Source organism: Pyrus communis, chromosome 9 (genome assembly GCF_041283825.1).
Source record: "Pyrus communis isolate YQ-2024b chromosome 9, ASM4128382v1, whole genome shotgun sequence".
NCBI lineage: Eukaryota > Viridiplantae > Streptophyta > Magnoliopsida > Rosales > Rosaceae > Pyrus > Pyrus communis.
In genome coordinates, this window is record NC_142573.1 from 67,337 (window position 1) to 80,964 (window position 13,628).

General features: G+C 38.2%; 3 protein-coding genes across 7 annotated transcripts; 1 reads left to right on the forward strand and 2 right to left on the reverse strand.

Moving 5' to 3' along the window:
• The first annotated feature begins 290 nt into the window (after positions 1 to 290).
• Positions 291 to 3,556, forward strand: GAPA-2 (glyceraldehyde 3-phosphate dehydrogenase A subunit 2). Its single transcript, XM_068478776.2, has 5 exons — positions 291 to 729; positions 1,053 to 1,169; positions 1,958 to 2,262; positions 2,393 to 2,637; positions 2,790 to 3,556. Exons 1-5 carry the CDS (start codon positions 688 to 690, stop codon positions 3,290 to 3,292), a joined length of 1,212 nt encoding a protein of 403 aa, XP_068334877.2. The 5' UTR covers positions 291 to 687; the 3' UTR covers positions 3,293 to 3,556.
• A 527-nt stretch (positions 3,557 to 4,083) lies between these two features.
• On the reverse strand, positions 4,084 to 8,137 carry LOC137739227 (OVARIAN TUMOR DOMAIN-containing deubiquitinating enzyme 12). 2 transcript variants are annotated; one of them, XM_068478777.2, is made up of 10 exons: positions 7,894 to 8,137; positions 6,985 to 7,176; positions 6,819 to 6,892; positions 6,162 to 6,216; positions 6,006 to 6,080; positions 5,518 to 5,591; positions 5,334 to 5,382; positions 4,770 to 4,854; positions 4,547 to 4,603; positions 4,084 to 4,415 (listed from the first exon to the last, which is right to left on the reverse strand). In XM_068478777.2, the coding sequence occupies exons 2-10, from the start codon at positions 7,147 to 7,149 to the stop codon at positions 4,369 to 4,371; spliced, it is 681 nt and encodes a 226-aa protein (XP_068334878.2). In that variant the 5' UTR covers positions 7,150 to 7,176; positions 7,894 to 8,137; the 3' UTR covers positions 4,084 to 4,368. The 2 variants fall into 2 exon arrangements, with proteins under 2 accessions (XP_068334878.2, XP_068334880.2); XM_068478779.2 differs by having other exon boundaries at positions 4,216 to 4,398; positions 7,894 to 8,034.
• A 506-nt stretch (positions 8,138 to 8,643) lies between these two features.
• Positions 8,644 to 13,200, reverse strand: LOC137739225 (putative magnesium transporter NIPA8). 4 transcript variants are annotated; one of them, XM_068478774.2, is made up of 14 exons: positions 12,731 to 13,200; positions 12,097 to 12,265; positions 11,490 to 11,577; positions 11,317 to 11,378; positions 11,069 to 11,154; positions 10,880 to 10,953; positions 10,427 to 10,529; positions 10,218 to 10,346; positions 10,021 to 10,120; positions 9,783 to 9,902; positions 9,554 to 9,644; positions 9,417 to 9,486; positions 9,131 to 9,227; positions 8,644 to 9,047 (listed from the first exon to the last, which is right to left on the reverse strand). In XM_068478774.2, the coding sequence occupies exons 2-14, from the start codon at positions 12,187 to 12,189 to the stop codon at positions 8,826 to 8,828; spliced, it is 1,335 nt and encodes a 444-aa protein (XP_068334875.2). In that variant the 5' UTR covers positions 12,190 to 12,265; positions 12,731 to 13,200; the 3' UTR covers positions 8,644 to 8,825. The 4 variants fall into 4 exon arrangements, with proteins under 4 accessions (XP_068334875.2, XP_088556354.1, XP_088556353.1 ...); XM_088700228.1 differs by having other exon boundaries at positions 12,097 to 12,216; positions 12,731 to 13,131; XM_088700227.1 differs by having other exon boundaries at positions 12,097 to 12,343; positions 12,731 to 13,108.
• Between the last annotated feature and the right edge of the window lie 428 nt (positions 13,201 to 13,628).

Genomic DNA, 13,628 nt, shown 5'->3' on the forward strand with positions numbered 1-13,628 from the left:
AAAAAGGGTTGGGCTAATGGAAAAGAACAAAAAACAAAAAAATGAAAATGGCCAGCCGGTTGGCCATTTTTTGTCCAGTAGGGCCCATGAGCCCTTTGGTCTAACTTTCGGTTGGAGATGATTTTCGAGTTATTTTCGACCCTCTGGACTCTTCGATTGGAGATGGCCTAAGAGAATGAGGCTCAGGCCCAAAGGAGACCCAAAACACAAAGCTTTGAACGGGCAGGGGGAGATGTGAATGTAATGATGGTAGGAGAATTGGTATATGTATTTTTTTTTGGTCGAAAAGAGAATTGTTATGTGTATAGATTGAGGAAATGCAGGATTAGGAACAGGAGTGGAGGAGGAGGAGAGAGAGAGAGAGAAGAGAGAGAGGGGGACGCAAAACACAGCTTTAAACGAGAGCCATTCGTTGAATGATAGGCTCTATCCATAACCTCATCCTCTCCTCTTCTCTAGTCCTCTTGGTTTTATTTCAGTCACTCCCTTCCAACGACACACTACACTAGTACCTCATCTCATCAACTTGGTTTTATCTCAATCATTCATAATGAATATATAACGACCTTGTGATTTTTGGGACTGTCTTCCTTCCTTCCCTCCTTACCACTGCTTAGCTATATCCTCCCTCCCACCCACCCTGCCCTGAGCTAGTTAGTGCCTAGCTAGCTCCACTCCGCTCCGAGAATGGCTTCGGCTATTCTTTCCGTGGCCAAACCATCTCTTCAGGTTCATATATGCAGCTACCTTCTCGTTTTCTTGCTTCAATTACTTTATGCTTCTTACTTTGATCGCTCAGACCTATATGGATATTGTGTTGCATGCTAGATATACACTTCTAATATATATACATATGCATACAACTGAATACAAGCACACATACAGGAGTACTAGGCTTGCTCATTAGTCAAACTAGTTAAGCGCGCATGCAGAGTACCGTACGTTAATTAGTTAAACTGATCACTAAAAATTATAGCTGGCTAGTGTTTGTTTAACTTGTGTTATCTATACATACACACGATGCTCAAAATAATTAAAATTATAATTTGCAGGCCAATGGAAGGGGATTTGCAGAATTCTCAGGTCTCCGTACCTCATCAGCTTGCCTTCCTTTCGGAAGGAAGACCTCAGACGATTTATTCTCAGTCATTGCCTTCCAGACCTCTGCTGTGAGTACCACTACTACTACTACTATGATTTCTTTGCCTTTAATTTCCTACTGTCCGTGTCTTTTCCTACATACATACGTAATCATATCAGTAAATAACGTTTCCTTGATCATCGATCGATCGTAACAATTAAGGAAATACCAGTTGTGCTTATCAAATCTCATAACTAAACAACCAGGGAGTAGCCACTTCTTACTGGCTAGGTATTTCTCTTCACTTGTAAATAAAAGGTCTTAGGTTCAATTCTCGTGAAAGACGAGTTTGAACCACATTACTGCTAGCCTATTGTGAGGTTCAAAAACATTTTCATCATAAATGCTTCGTTTGATTCTCGTGCTTATGCTTCTTGCATGAAGCATTTAAGTGTTTTTCCAGGATTCACTTGTATTTTTATTAAGAATTGGTTCCAAAAACATTTTCACTATAAATGCTTTTGGCCATTTTAAAAGCACTTCCAAATGAGTCCTTAGCAACTAGCTCTCCAAAATCCAAACGCAACTTGCAAATCTGAGTTTGTGGTTTTTTTTTTTTTCCTTCTATTTATCTATTGCGTGTATATGTTGTCTCGTATTACTTTAATTTCTTTTAATTCTTAATTTTATATATAAAAACAAAAAATTATTTTATAACTTATACAATTAGACTACTTTACTCTTTTGACATGAACTGATTTCATTTCAAGTGAGGGCATAATTGCTCACTTTGAAAAATGTATGTTGTCTCGTATTTAAATGCATTATTGTAAATGTGACGGTGTAATGTGGATTTGTAAATTTCTAATTGGGAAGGTGGGAAGCAACGGAGGATACAAAAAAGGAGTAACGGAGGCGAAGCTAAAGGTGGCTATAAATGGATTTGGAAGAATTGGAAGGAACTTCTTGAGGTGCTGGCATGGACGCAAGGACTCCCCTCTTGATGTCATTGCCATCAACGACACTGGAGGCGTCAAGCAGGCATCTCACCTCCTCAAGTACGACTCCACCCTCGGTATCTTTGATGCCGATGTCAAGCCCGTTGGCGATAATGGCCTCTCCGTTGATGGCAAGATCATCAAGGTCGTGTCTAGCCGCAACCCCATAGACCTGCCCTGGAAGTAAGCTGGCTTAATGCGTTATAGCTTTAGTAATACACACACACACACACACACACACCCCACCTACATGTACATGCATATACATATGATCGATTGATTATGTTTTAATTTGTCAATGGCTGCATGGCAGGGATTTGGAGATCGATCTGGTGATTGAAGGGACTGGTGTGTTTGTCGATAGGGAGGGTGCAGGCAAGCACCTCCTTGCAGGGGCCAAGAAGGTGCTTATCACTGCCCCTGGAAAGGGTGACATCCCCACCTATGTGGTCGGAGTCAATGCTGATGCCTACAGCCCCGATGAAACCATCATTAGCAATGCTTCTTGTACCACCAATTGCCTTGCCCCCTTCGTCAAGGTCCTTGACCAGAAGTTTGGTAATTACATTTTTCTCATCTTTTACTTGTATATTTTCTTTCTTTCACCAGATTCCTTCATTACCAAATTTGTTCAAGTGTTGTGTGTACCTAGTACGTAGTTCGTACGCATACGTGTCAGTTTCTTACAAGGATGTTATTTTATACTGCAGGCATCATCAAGGGCACCATGACTACCACGCATTCCTACACTGGTGACCAGAGGCTACTTGATGCCAGCCACCGCGACCTAAGGCGTGCACGGGCTGCTGCTCTCAACATCGTTCCCACCTCCACTGGTGCAGCAAAGGCCGTGGCCCTAGTCCTTCCAAGTCTGAAGGGCAAGTTAAATGGTATTGCCCTGCGTGTGCCCACCCCAAATGTGTCGGTGGTGGACCTTGTTGTCCAAGTAACTAAGAAGACCTTTGCAGAAGAGGTGAACGCTGCTTTCAGAGACAGCGCCGAGAAGGAGCTCGCAGGTATCCTTTCTGTTTGTGACGAGCCCCTTGTCTCAGTCGACTTTAGGTGCACAGATGTCTCCTCCACAGTCGACTCTTCATTGACAATGGTAATGGGCGATGACATGGTCAAGGTCATTGCTTGGTACGACAACGAGTGGGGTTACTCCCAAAGGGTTGTTGATTTGGCTGACATTGTCGCCAACAACTGGAAGTGATCATCCTTTCAAAATTCAAATTAGCTCCTCCTCCTCCTCCTACTTGTCATTCCAGGCGGCCGGATCCATGTTTTTTGGTTTTCTTTTACCGTTCTGCGTTTATAATTTCTACTTTTCTTTCTTTTTCTTTTATTCTTCTTTTCTGATTAATAATGAGAATCTTGTTGAAACCATTTTCATCTTCTTTTCATTTTGCAAGATGAGTCTTGATGTATGTAGATCAAGGTGAACAAGTCATTTAAACTTGAAAGCATGTGTTGTCGATCTCTTGATTATTATTTTTTGGTTATATACATAACATTACATATATGTATATTTGTTGCGATGAGGACTATACATATAACAATTGCTATAGCATAACTCGCACTAATATTTGAAACTAAATGATCAACCTTGTACTTTTACCAACTCCTTTTCAGTGTTCATACTTCATACCTAACGTGGTCTCATATGGTTTGCGTGATGAATTGCTTGGAAATGAGAATTAGGATATTTATGAGCCTGTTCACTTACAAGTAAGGAATGACTAATATTCTCATTCATGTCATATCATGCGTTAACAACCAATAAACGAAAAAAACCATGTCATGTCATATCATGCGCTAACAACCAATAAACAAAAAAAACCAGGTTTAAGAATAAGTTAGCTAGGAAATTATTCATCTCATATCCATTCCTTCACGTACCAGTTTCTTGTTTGGTTTATGCAAAAGTGTGGTGTTATCCACACCCCTCTTTTTACCTCCCACACATCCCTTGTTAATATCTACACAGCTTATCCAACAAAACAATTGGCGACAAAATATATAATAAATTCATCTTAGTAATTTCACATCGATAATCCATAAATACCAATGTGAGCAATTCAAATAATAAAATCTTGAAACGCTACAAGTACAAACCATCAGACAGCACAGCAGTAATCGTCAAAACTCTAGTGTTGTATATATAATAATATATAAGCATGTAACTGCGCAACTGAATTAAATTGTAAAATCGAAAAACAATGAAAAAGGCAACATCTAGAGAACATATGCACAGTACTGAAATCTTTGAACATCCCGTGCGCTAGAAGCCTAGAACAACCAGTGTTTCCTCCTTGGCTTCTGTTGAATTGGCATGTCTGCAAACAAGACACGCAACTAAGATATTAACCAAAATCTCTCCTTGTACTGCATTTGACACCTATAAAATAATTCTCTTTCTGATTTTTAAATCAAACAAAAACACAAAAAATAAACAAAAGAAAAACACCTCGGACTTCATATAATGAATTGTAATGAACCTCCGACCAAAAACTCAGCCACAACTCTGCATTATTTAGAAGGAAAAATAAGAATGTTAAAATCTGAAATTGTCCTATAGCATTTTGCAAGACAATTTTTCATCTAAACCAACGACTACGAGACTAGAGAATCTCTTCAGAATTTTTTTTTTCATTTGGAGAGCATAAAAGGGTAAAGACAGTTCCATCTACCATGTTTTGGTGGCTGGTACTGGGGCATAATTTCAATAAAGCAAGTATCTCTGAATGATGTCAAAAGGCAAATCTTTGCTGCAAACTGCATTCAAACAAGATTACAAAACATCATAAACTACAAGAGAAGAATTGCACACAACACTATGCCAACAAGACACTTTCCAAGCTGTGAGCACTGGTCTATATTTATTTATTTCTACAAAAAAAATTATCTACTAACATTTGTACTATTGCATTATTTTTCAATAATTTTTTTTATTTGCCACTAAATATTCAATATCAAGTTCCATTTCAAGCTCATGGAAAAATATTTCAAGTTAAAGTGAAAAAGTCTTGATGCCATCATCAATAAATATATTAAATAAAGCTAAGATAAATCACCAATATTATATTATTTTGGTAAGATATGATACACACACACGCACACACACACACACACACACACACACACACACAGACATATATATATATATATATATTATATTATATCCCATTAACCTAGAACAAGTATCTATAATCTACAGAAAGAAATTCAGATCCATCGGGACAAATGTAAAAGACCTTGTCAGCTGCTGCTTGTAAAGTAACATGATCTCCCCATTCACCGGATCTGCATCATGTGGAAAACTAAAAGTGAATACAAACCTGCTGTACCAAAAAATAGATGAAACTAGGCCAGAATACATATAAACAGAAGCTTGTTGATCAAATAACCGAACTAATGATCCTAAACAATTTGACATACTTTGCCATTTTCTTGTGATAGCGCTTGTACTTCATAGGGACATAGCCTTCATACAATGAACGATAGTCTTTGAGCTGGAAAGAGGTAAAGTAGTGCACGATAAGCATACTCAAAAAAGGCATTCACTTTCTTGTTCCCCATTAAAAAAAATGTTGAAAATGAGACAATGTGGCACTGAAAGGTCACTATAGATTCTGGTCATGATAATTAAGCTTTGTAGAGAGCACAGGAAGCAGTAGTTCTGAGAGCAAAGACAAGTAGCTATTGGCATTATACCATCCAATGCTTACATGAGTGGTAAGGGTAGTGACTGCGGTGGTAGCAAATGGTGGATGGAGGTTTACTTTAATCAAAATATAGCAGTGGTAATAGTTTTCATTATCTCCTTAATTGATCCTTCATTCCATATCAAATGATCTCTGGTCCAATTTCTAGCCATCTAAATTTTGTTCCTCCTATAGCAATTGGTTACTTCGTGTACACTCTACCTGCTTCACAATCTCTTTCCGAACATGTTTGTGATACTCTGGAGACTTGTACATCTGTTCTGAAAGTGCACGAAACTGCAAAACAATGAGAAAAGCAATCAATATAAATCAAAAGATGGCATACCTAGGACTTTGGATTCTCAGAATTGCAGATACCTGACAATTCCCATCACCAGAAACCTTTACTTCGTATAAACCATAGACATGTAACCTGCAAGGAAGTAAAATGGAAATTCACTAAATTATCACCCAAGAAGAAGTTAAACAGAAGTATGAGAATACAAAACCGATATCTACTTATAGTCCATCAAGATGCTAAGTACATAGCTGCATCACACTCCATGCCTAAATGAGAGTAGAAATAAATTCATCCACATGCTAAACATGTTATAGTTCTGAGTATTGTCATACAAGCGTAATTTGTGTACAACCATCAACCCACACCCAAGGAAAACTACTTCTCCTTGTATAATACCAACAGGTCCAACACCCCAACAAACATGGTAATAAAATATTAGCCTCAATACATCATATGTGCTACTATCATTTTCAGGATTCATGTGGTTTTCCATGCGTTGCAAAGCATGCATATCCAGAGTGAGGTTTGCCAATACCTCCAGCCATTTCCAAGTGTGTGCTTGCATTTTTTTTGTTCCCTTTGAAATATGCATTTTGTTTTACCTGTATTATTCCCATCATCAACCAAAAAGAAGGGGGGCAAATGATAAAAAGGGCTACCTTAATACCTTTTAGGACAGTTGTCAACCACAAAATAACCAATGCATATTTTTTTATTCCAAAGCATAAACATACCTCTGGAGAAGGCGTTGGTGATCCAAACCAGCATCACTTATGTTGGGGATGTAGGAATTTATCCGTGGAACATGCTGGAATTTTGAAAAGATAGTAATACTATCAGATATAAAGCTATGAACGAAAAGAGTGAACTGAGGGGGGGAGAAAAGGAAATTTCCATTACAGGAACAGGTGCCAGGTTGGAAAGGCGTCTAGCAACTGCACCATCTAACTTAGCATACTCTTCTGATAGTACAACAGCAATCATGCGGTCATCCTCGACATCCTGTTGGCTGCTCAAGGAAGTTGAGCTAGAACATTCGCCCACACTGTGATTCCCGTTCATCATAAACTAGTCTATTTCAAATTCGTCACACTGAAAACAAGTACCAGAATGAGCTTATAAGCTGAGTAGCCTAGTTTGAAATGCTAACAAGAATTCACAACCCTTCAACAAAAGTGAATTCACAACCAATAATCAAAGATATGGCATATTTCTTAATTGCGGGTAAGAAGATTGGTCTTAAACAATTGCAATATATAAATGTCAAGCTATGCTATTGCTAGGCTTGCCGGAATGTGCGCTGTCAATTACGGTCGGGTAAGATTGTTCTTAGAACTTTGTTGGAGTGATGGTAATTAAGAGTAGTAAGACATGGCTGAATGTGGGTCTTTTCTTTTGGATTCGGATTAATACTTATCCACATAATAATGTCCAAATGCAATAAAAGAAGGAAAAGAAAAAAGAAGGAACTGAATAAATTATACGATACATACTCAAACATGGCAGATTCAGATTGGATCAAAACTCAAAATCAATCAATCGGACAAACAAACAAACACGATAGATAATTGGAAACTGATTACGAACATGGTATTGGAATTGGAATTGGAAGGCGAACAGCGAAAAAACGAGTTTTTTAGTGCTCAATCGAAATATCAAATCAATTGGGGTAATAAATTCAAAGGCAATCAGAAAGAAAGTCAAAAGAGTTTGAATCTTGAATGATTCGTCCATCTTGAAATTCCGCGTACAGAATTTGTATGGCGTGCGTAAGCATAAAGTGATGAGCTACAGCTCTTAGGACTTCACCTGATGACGTTCTTCGTTTCGTTCGATAATTAAGAGGGATGATATCCTTATCGCCGCCGTGGTCGTCCTCCTTGGCTCGGTTGTTGGATCGGGTATTTGGGTGCCCAGTGCCCTGCCTGCCGCTGTATTTTCTTCTTTTTATTTAATTAATAAAAAAAATATATATCGTACGCGCGGGTAGTGGTAAGTTCGTTAGATTTTCAAGCACCGGGTACCCGGTACGGGGTATCCCCCGATTCGCGATATTTTATATTTTCCACTTGGTCCCTTAGAATTTCAAGCCGTTCCATTTTCGGTTGCTTATTTCTGCATGTATTCATTCACAGCCAATTTGCCAAATCCACCTATAACCGTCTAGTAGCGAGAGTGTGACCCAGTCTCCAGTTAGGTAGTGTTGTTTGATGTTAAGGATTGAATTGGCATTCTAATTTCTCAAAGAAAAAAATTGAATGTCAACCAACAGATTTTGAAGTTCTATCTATTTTAATCCAATCTTAGACACCAAACAAAAGCCTTGAATCGAGCTTGAACAAGATCATATTTAATTTGTTTTAGTTTCATTTGAAGGCATGAGATGACAATAGTTGGTTGAATAAAATAACGAACGAGCAAAGGAAGAAAGAGTTGTTGTAAACAGCCTATCCACAAACTCCTACGAATCACACCCAAATAGAGTTGTTGTAAACAGCCTATCCACAAACTCTTACGAATCACACCCAAATTTCACACGCGCACAAACACACATCTCGATCGGTTAAGCTTTCTTTCAAACATAATAGCAAACAATATACAATAACGTGACGAATTACACCTTGTTAAGAGAACATCAATGCACAATACAATGAGTCCTAAACATTTGTATTTCTACAAAAGACAATTAAATGAATATAATTCCGTCCTACGAAGCAATTTAATGCAATTTACTACTCCTATCACGGGCTCTCGGGGAGCACCGGGCTTGTCTCCAGCATTTTTGTAGCATCTTCATCCATAGAGATCTTAGTCCAACCAGAATTTCTCATGGAGAAAATCTTGGCACGGTCAAACCCATTTCCTCTAAAGCCCGTTATCTTTGATGACACCATAGGCATCACGAGGACCGCAGATGCATTAATTGAATCCTCTCCAAATCCCAGTGCCAATGCACAAGCAGTCTGCAAAAGGATCCAAGTTCAGAGAATTAAAAGTCAATACCAGGATTCTATCTCAGTAAGTTCAACAAGCCAGTTTAGATCACCTTTGCCTTCACTATCGCATCTGAAATCTTCACCAGGATTCCTTGCACAAATGATTTTGCATCTCTAGTTTGTACATCTTCAGATGAAATAGCTAACCTGGAGCACTTACACAGGTGTCAAACAGTGGTGAAATTGACAAACAAACAGAATACTCATCCAGCTCAAATGTGAAAGCATATGCTACAACATTTTTCTTAATTAAAACGACGTCATTTCCACTCCAGCATTGCTATCAATATGCTACAACATTGAAATCATAAAGTTGCATAAAAGAATGTATTGTACCTGCCCACGTCTTTTGAAATGCTTGAAGACACCACAGAAACTAATGATGGATTATCTTTGACTTCAGCACCTGAAGTTTAAAAAGTTCACGTCTTGATATTCTGCCTACTTAAAATTTTAAAATATCAATCAAATACCTTTGGAATCATCAGGTGCCAGCAAAGTAATGCCTACGAACACGGACATCATTCCCAGTATGAACATTGTTGTCCTTAGTGCATCCAATACCTGTTTTGAGCACAACAAATAAGCTTTCCACATGACCTCAGATATTTTTTTTTTTTTTTTTTTTTTGGGTTTGGGGGAAAGGGGAGGAGGAGAGAGGAGGGGGGGGGGGGGGAGTGGGTTGGTGGGGAGAGAGAGAACCTGGTATTCTTGAAAATATACAAATCCTGTACAAATGGAAAAGAATGTCCAAGCAATTTGAAACATAGGAACAATAAGAATTGCATCGAAAAAGGATAATCCTTCATTCAACCGAGCCATCTGCACAAGTAGAATCAGAAAGGTATTCATATATAAAAGCTAAATAAAGCACCATAGCATGCCATTGCAGAAATTTGTAAACCAAGTAATCTAAATTTAATTCTGCAATAACTGATACCCAAAATCCAGCTGTACTTAGAAATAAAAGGAGCATGGAGTATGTGAACCAGCTATGTAACTGGTAACTACTAGACAAGGCCAAACGCAGCAGGTTAGATCTGCCAAGAAAAAACAGAGGAATTAGAAACAGAAGGGAATTACAAGATTGCACCACTTGTGTTACACAAAGAAAACTCTCTTGGAAAGGTAACTTACAGAGATTTTGCAAACAGCACTGAGAATGATCCAACAGCACCTGAAACTATAGCATAGGAAAAAGGAAGCAGCATATGCCAGTAGGGTCTCAGATCCTGGCCAGAAACAGCATGCAAAAGTTCTCCTCTCCTGTATATCCAGAAACTGATGTAAAAGAAATTGGTTGGAGCCAACCAATAAGATGGAAGAATTCATCATTTAATTCTCACCTGTAAATGGAGTGATGAAAGGCAACAACTAAAACCAAAATCATACAGTACAAAAGGAATGCAATATTGCTGTATTTCTCGGCCAGCTGCTGAGGTGTGTATACTGTAAGAAAAACAATTAAACCATAAATGAAGTCCATTACTTTTTCTTTTGTGGAGGTCTTTTGCGCAACCGTTGTATACTATGGCCCTCTCACAATAACCAGTCGTGTGACCAGCACACATGGGATTCTATGTGATAAGGCTGTTGTATACAATGTTTGCAGGGAAGAGTGTTGAACTTGTGTATGTGTGTTTTTAGGGGGTGGGGCGAAGAGATGCGTTTGGGATGGTTACTTCTTGCCACACGTAAGAGTAATACAAGAGAACAATTGATCAGCTATTCAGGGATTGGCACAAAACAAACACTAAATGAAACTGTAAGACATAATGACTTGAAAATGAATCATGTACCAGGTGACTGGTGGTTGCCAAAAGCAACGAGAAAAATATTCCCAAGAACGATAAAGGCTGTGGCAACCATTACCCTGCAAAAGACAGCAGTTTTAATACATAGAGATGTACTTAGAAATATGTGTAAAATGGATGTCCAGACAGCATTACGGTTATGAAAATTTATTCTCACTTCAGTTTATAACGTACTTAACAGTCACCATTTTGTTTAACACAAAGTAAGCAAAGGCAATGTTGGATACAAACTGAACAGAACCCAGTGCCGCAAGAAGTGACTGCACAGAAGGATACAAGAAAACAAAACTAATTAGAAATAACAGGCTCATACAGATATGTGTTGAAGCATGTTGCAGATGTTGAAATTTCAGTATTTATCAGTACTAATCCTACTTTGTGGATTCAAATAACAAGGCTAACAAAATATAGTTTACACTGACCTGAGCAGCATATCCGAAGGATACGAAATTTAGGCAATTACCAAGAGCGAAAAATAAAAAGCCTGTATATGAGGAAAGCTATATTATTTTAAGTCCTGTGTCGTAATCCACTGTATAAACTAGAATGCCCAAAACCGTTAGAACAGATGAAGCACTGAGAGAGAGAACTGTACCAATTCTCCATGTCTGATATTGTATAATAGGCTTCAAAGGAAGCTTTCCATTTCCTCCATCACTTTCTAGTATTGAATGTCTCTCTCTCTGCCAAAACAGAAATAAACATTCTGACACTTGCATCATGGTATAAATACATTTACCAGCATTAAATTGCTGCAGAAGGAACACAGGTGGCTGAAACTTGCTTTTTCAGACTAGACAGCATACGAGAATTGGAAACGCATGAAATGTAGAAGTTTTCGAATAGATCAAATAAAACTTTGAAAAGTAAAGATCTAACTAATGAGGATTTAGCGGGAAAGGTGTGGTTTGTATTGTTGCTTTGCAAGCCGCATGTTGATTGTTCAAGCAACGATGTACGGTAACAATTAGAGTAGAAGTGCTAAAAAGAGGAGAAAGCATACACACCCAACTAAATGTACAAAAACTAGTGGAACAGATAGAAAACTAGCGGGAAAGTCATCACAATAACAAGTGGAAGGTTATAAATTTGCCTAAAGATTGTTATACACAATCACAATTCATAATGGTTCGACAAGAAGAAGTGAATGAGCAAATACACACAAAACAGCCACCCAAAGTAATAGAATACGGAGAATAAACCTCGTTATGCCCCAATTTGAGAAGGTTAGTTCCAAAGTTGATGGCAATGCTGCCAAAAAGGTTAATGAAAGCTCCAACGACCCACTCCCCCATGGATTAGAAAGAGATGTGAAGCCGTGGCTGCATGCAGTTGAGATGTCAAGTTGCGAACCAATATTACTTACTGAACCTGGCACAAGTAGAATACAATCACATATAGAGCGCGATTAGCAAGAGAAACGCTTGAGGAATTCCCAATGTCTCGCGGCTGAGTGTTTGAAATATGAATACAATCAATCAATCAATCGTATTGCACAATTACAGACAATCTGACAGATGTAATTCTATATGATATGATACAAAAGTGAAAAAAATGACAAGTATGTATCATGTAAGGAGGTAGGGAGCCGTGGCTGCATGTTGATTACAACGTCAAAGAAAGCACAATCACATCTCATCAATAATCAATCAATCCCGGTTTGGCGGTTTCTGGTTTCGGATGAAATAATTAATAATGATTATCATTTCGATTCGATTAGATCAGGAATCACAATATGAAATCATAAATACATTTAACAAACAAATAAATAAACAAACAAATAAGAAGAAAGTTATAGAAAGAAACTAACATTTGGAGCTACGGAGCTTAAGTTACCTCTCTCTCTCGGACAAGTTGGAATTTCGATCGAGGCGGATCCAAATTGTGAAGGTAAGGTTTTTCTTTTCTACCTAGTGTCTGTTTAATCTGAGTGTTGTTCCCGTTCGGGTGGGTGGGGAATAATTCCGATTCCCGAAGAGAGAAGGAGAAAATAACTGTAATCCAGAATAGAATCCCAGATGCGATGCGATGCGAGATCAATCGATCGATGTGAGAAATTTGAGAATGAGGAGGAAGGATTAGGGAAGAATGAATGCCAGAAACAAGAAAAAAGAAAGAAGAGTTGGGGCAAAGGCAAAGAAGAGTTTTCCTCGTCTCTTTTTCTTCTAATAAAAGAAAGAAAAGGACTTATTTCCTGCGTTTATCTATGTTTATGTAAATGTAAATGTTAATATGTTATGTATGCAAGACGAGGGAGAAGAAGACAGAATAGAAAGAGTTGTCCGGTCAATAGCCAAAGGCGTGATGCTTCAACGCACGCAATGGCGGCCGTACTCTTCAACTGTAGGCAAACAGTCGCCTACGCTAACCCGCATGACAAAACAACTATAACTGCTATCATCTGACCGTCCATCTCTGTTTTACTTGTTTTATTTTAATTTTTGCTTGGGAAGGAGTGGGCTCCACTAAACTGTCATTGAAGTGGTTAATCTTGGGCTCTAAACTGCCAGCAACTTTTTAAACAAACAGGGGGATTGGAGTTTGTTTGTTTGATATCATTTGGTTGGACTTTTCAACTACATATTAGGCTATTACTACTACTTGCGCTAAATTTAAACCCAGAAAAAGAAGTATTTAAATTAATTCAACTAAATTTATATATACTAAAACTCAAACTCAAGTGTTACTGTTCTATAACAGTAAAATGGCGAAAATGCCCTCCAAAATTTTATCT

Bases quoted from the DNA above. Each gene is read 5' to 3' on its own strand.
- GAPA-2 (XM_068478776.2), top strand. From the start codon at position 688: ATGGCTTCGGCTATTCTTTCCGTGGCCAAACCATCTCTTCAG. The intron at 730-1,052 runs GTTCATATATGC...TATAATTTGCAG, and splicing joins TGGCCAAACCATCTCTTCAG to GCCAATGGAAGGGGATTTGC. The intron at 2,638-2,789 runs GTAATTACATTT...TTTATACTGCAG, and splicing joins GGTCCTTGACCAGAAGTTTG to GCATCATCAAGGGCACCATG.
- LOC137739227 (XM_068478777.2), bottom strand. From the start codon at position 7,149: ATGATGAACGGGAATCACAGTGTGGGCGAATGTTCTAGCTCAACTTCC. The intron at 5,383-5,517 runs GTATGTCAAATT...CACATGATGCAG, and splicing joins TATCACAAGAAAATGGCAAA to ATCCGGTGAATGGGGAGATC. The intron at 4,855-5,333 runs GTCTTTTACATT...GTTTGAATGCAG, and splicing joins TACAAGCAGCAGCTGACAAG to TTTGCAGCAAAGATTTGCCT.
- LOC137739225 (XM_068478774.2), bottom strand. From the start codon at position 12,189: ATGGGGGAGTGGGTCGTTGGAGCTTTCATTAACCTTTTTGGCAGCATT. The intron at 10,954-11,068 runs GTACGTTATAAA...TGTCTTTTGCAG, and splicing joins AACAAAATGGTGACTGTTAA to GGTAATGGTTGCCACAGCCT. The intron at 9,487-9,553 runs GTATTTGATTGA...TTTAAACTTCAG, and splicing joins GGCACCTGATGATTCCAAAG to GTGCTGAAGTCAAAGATAAT.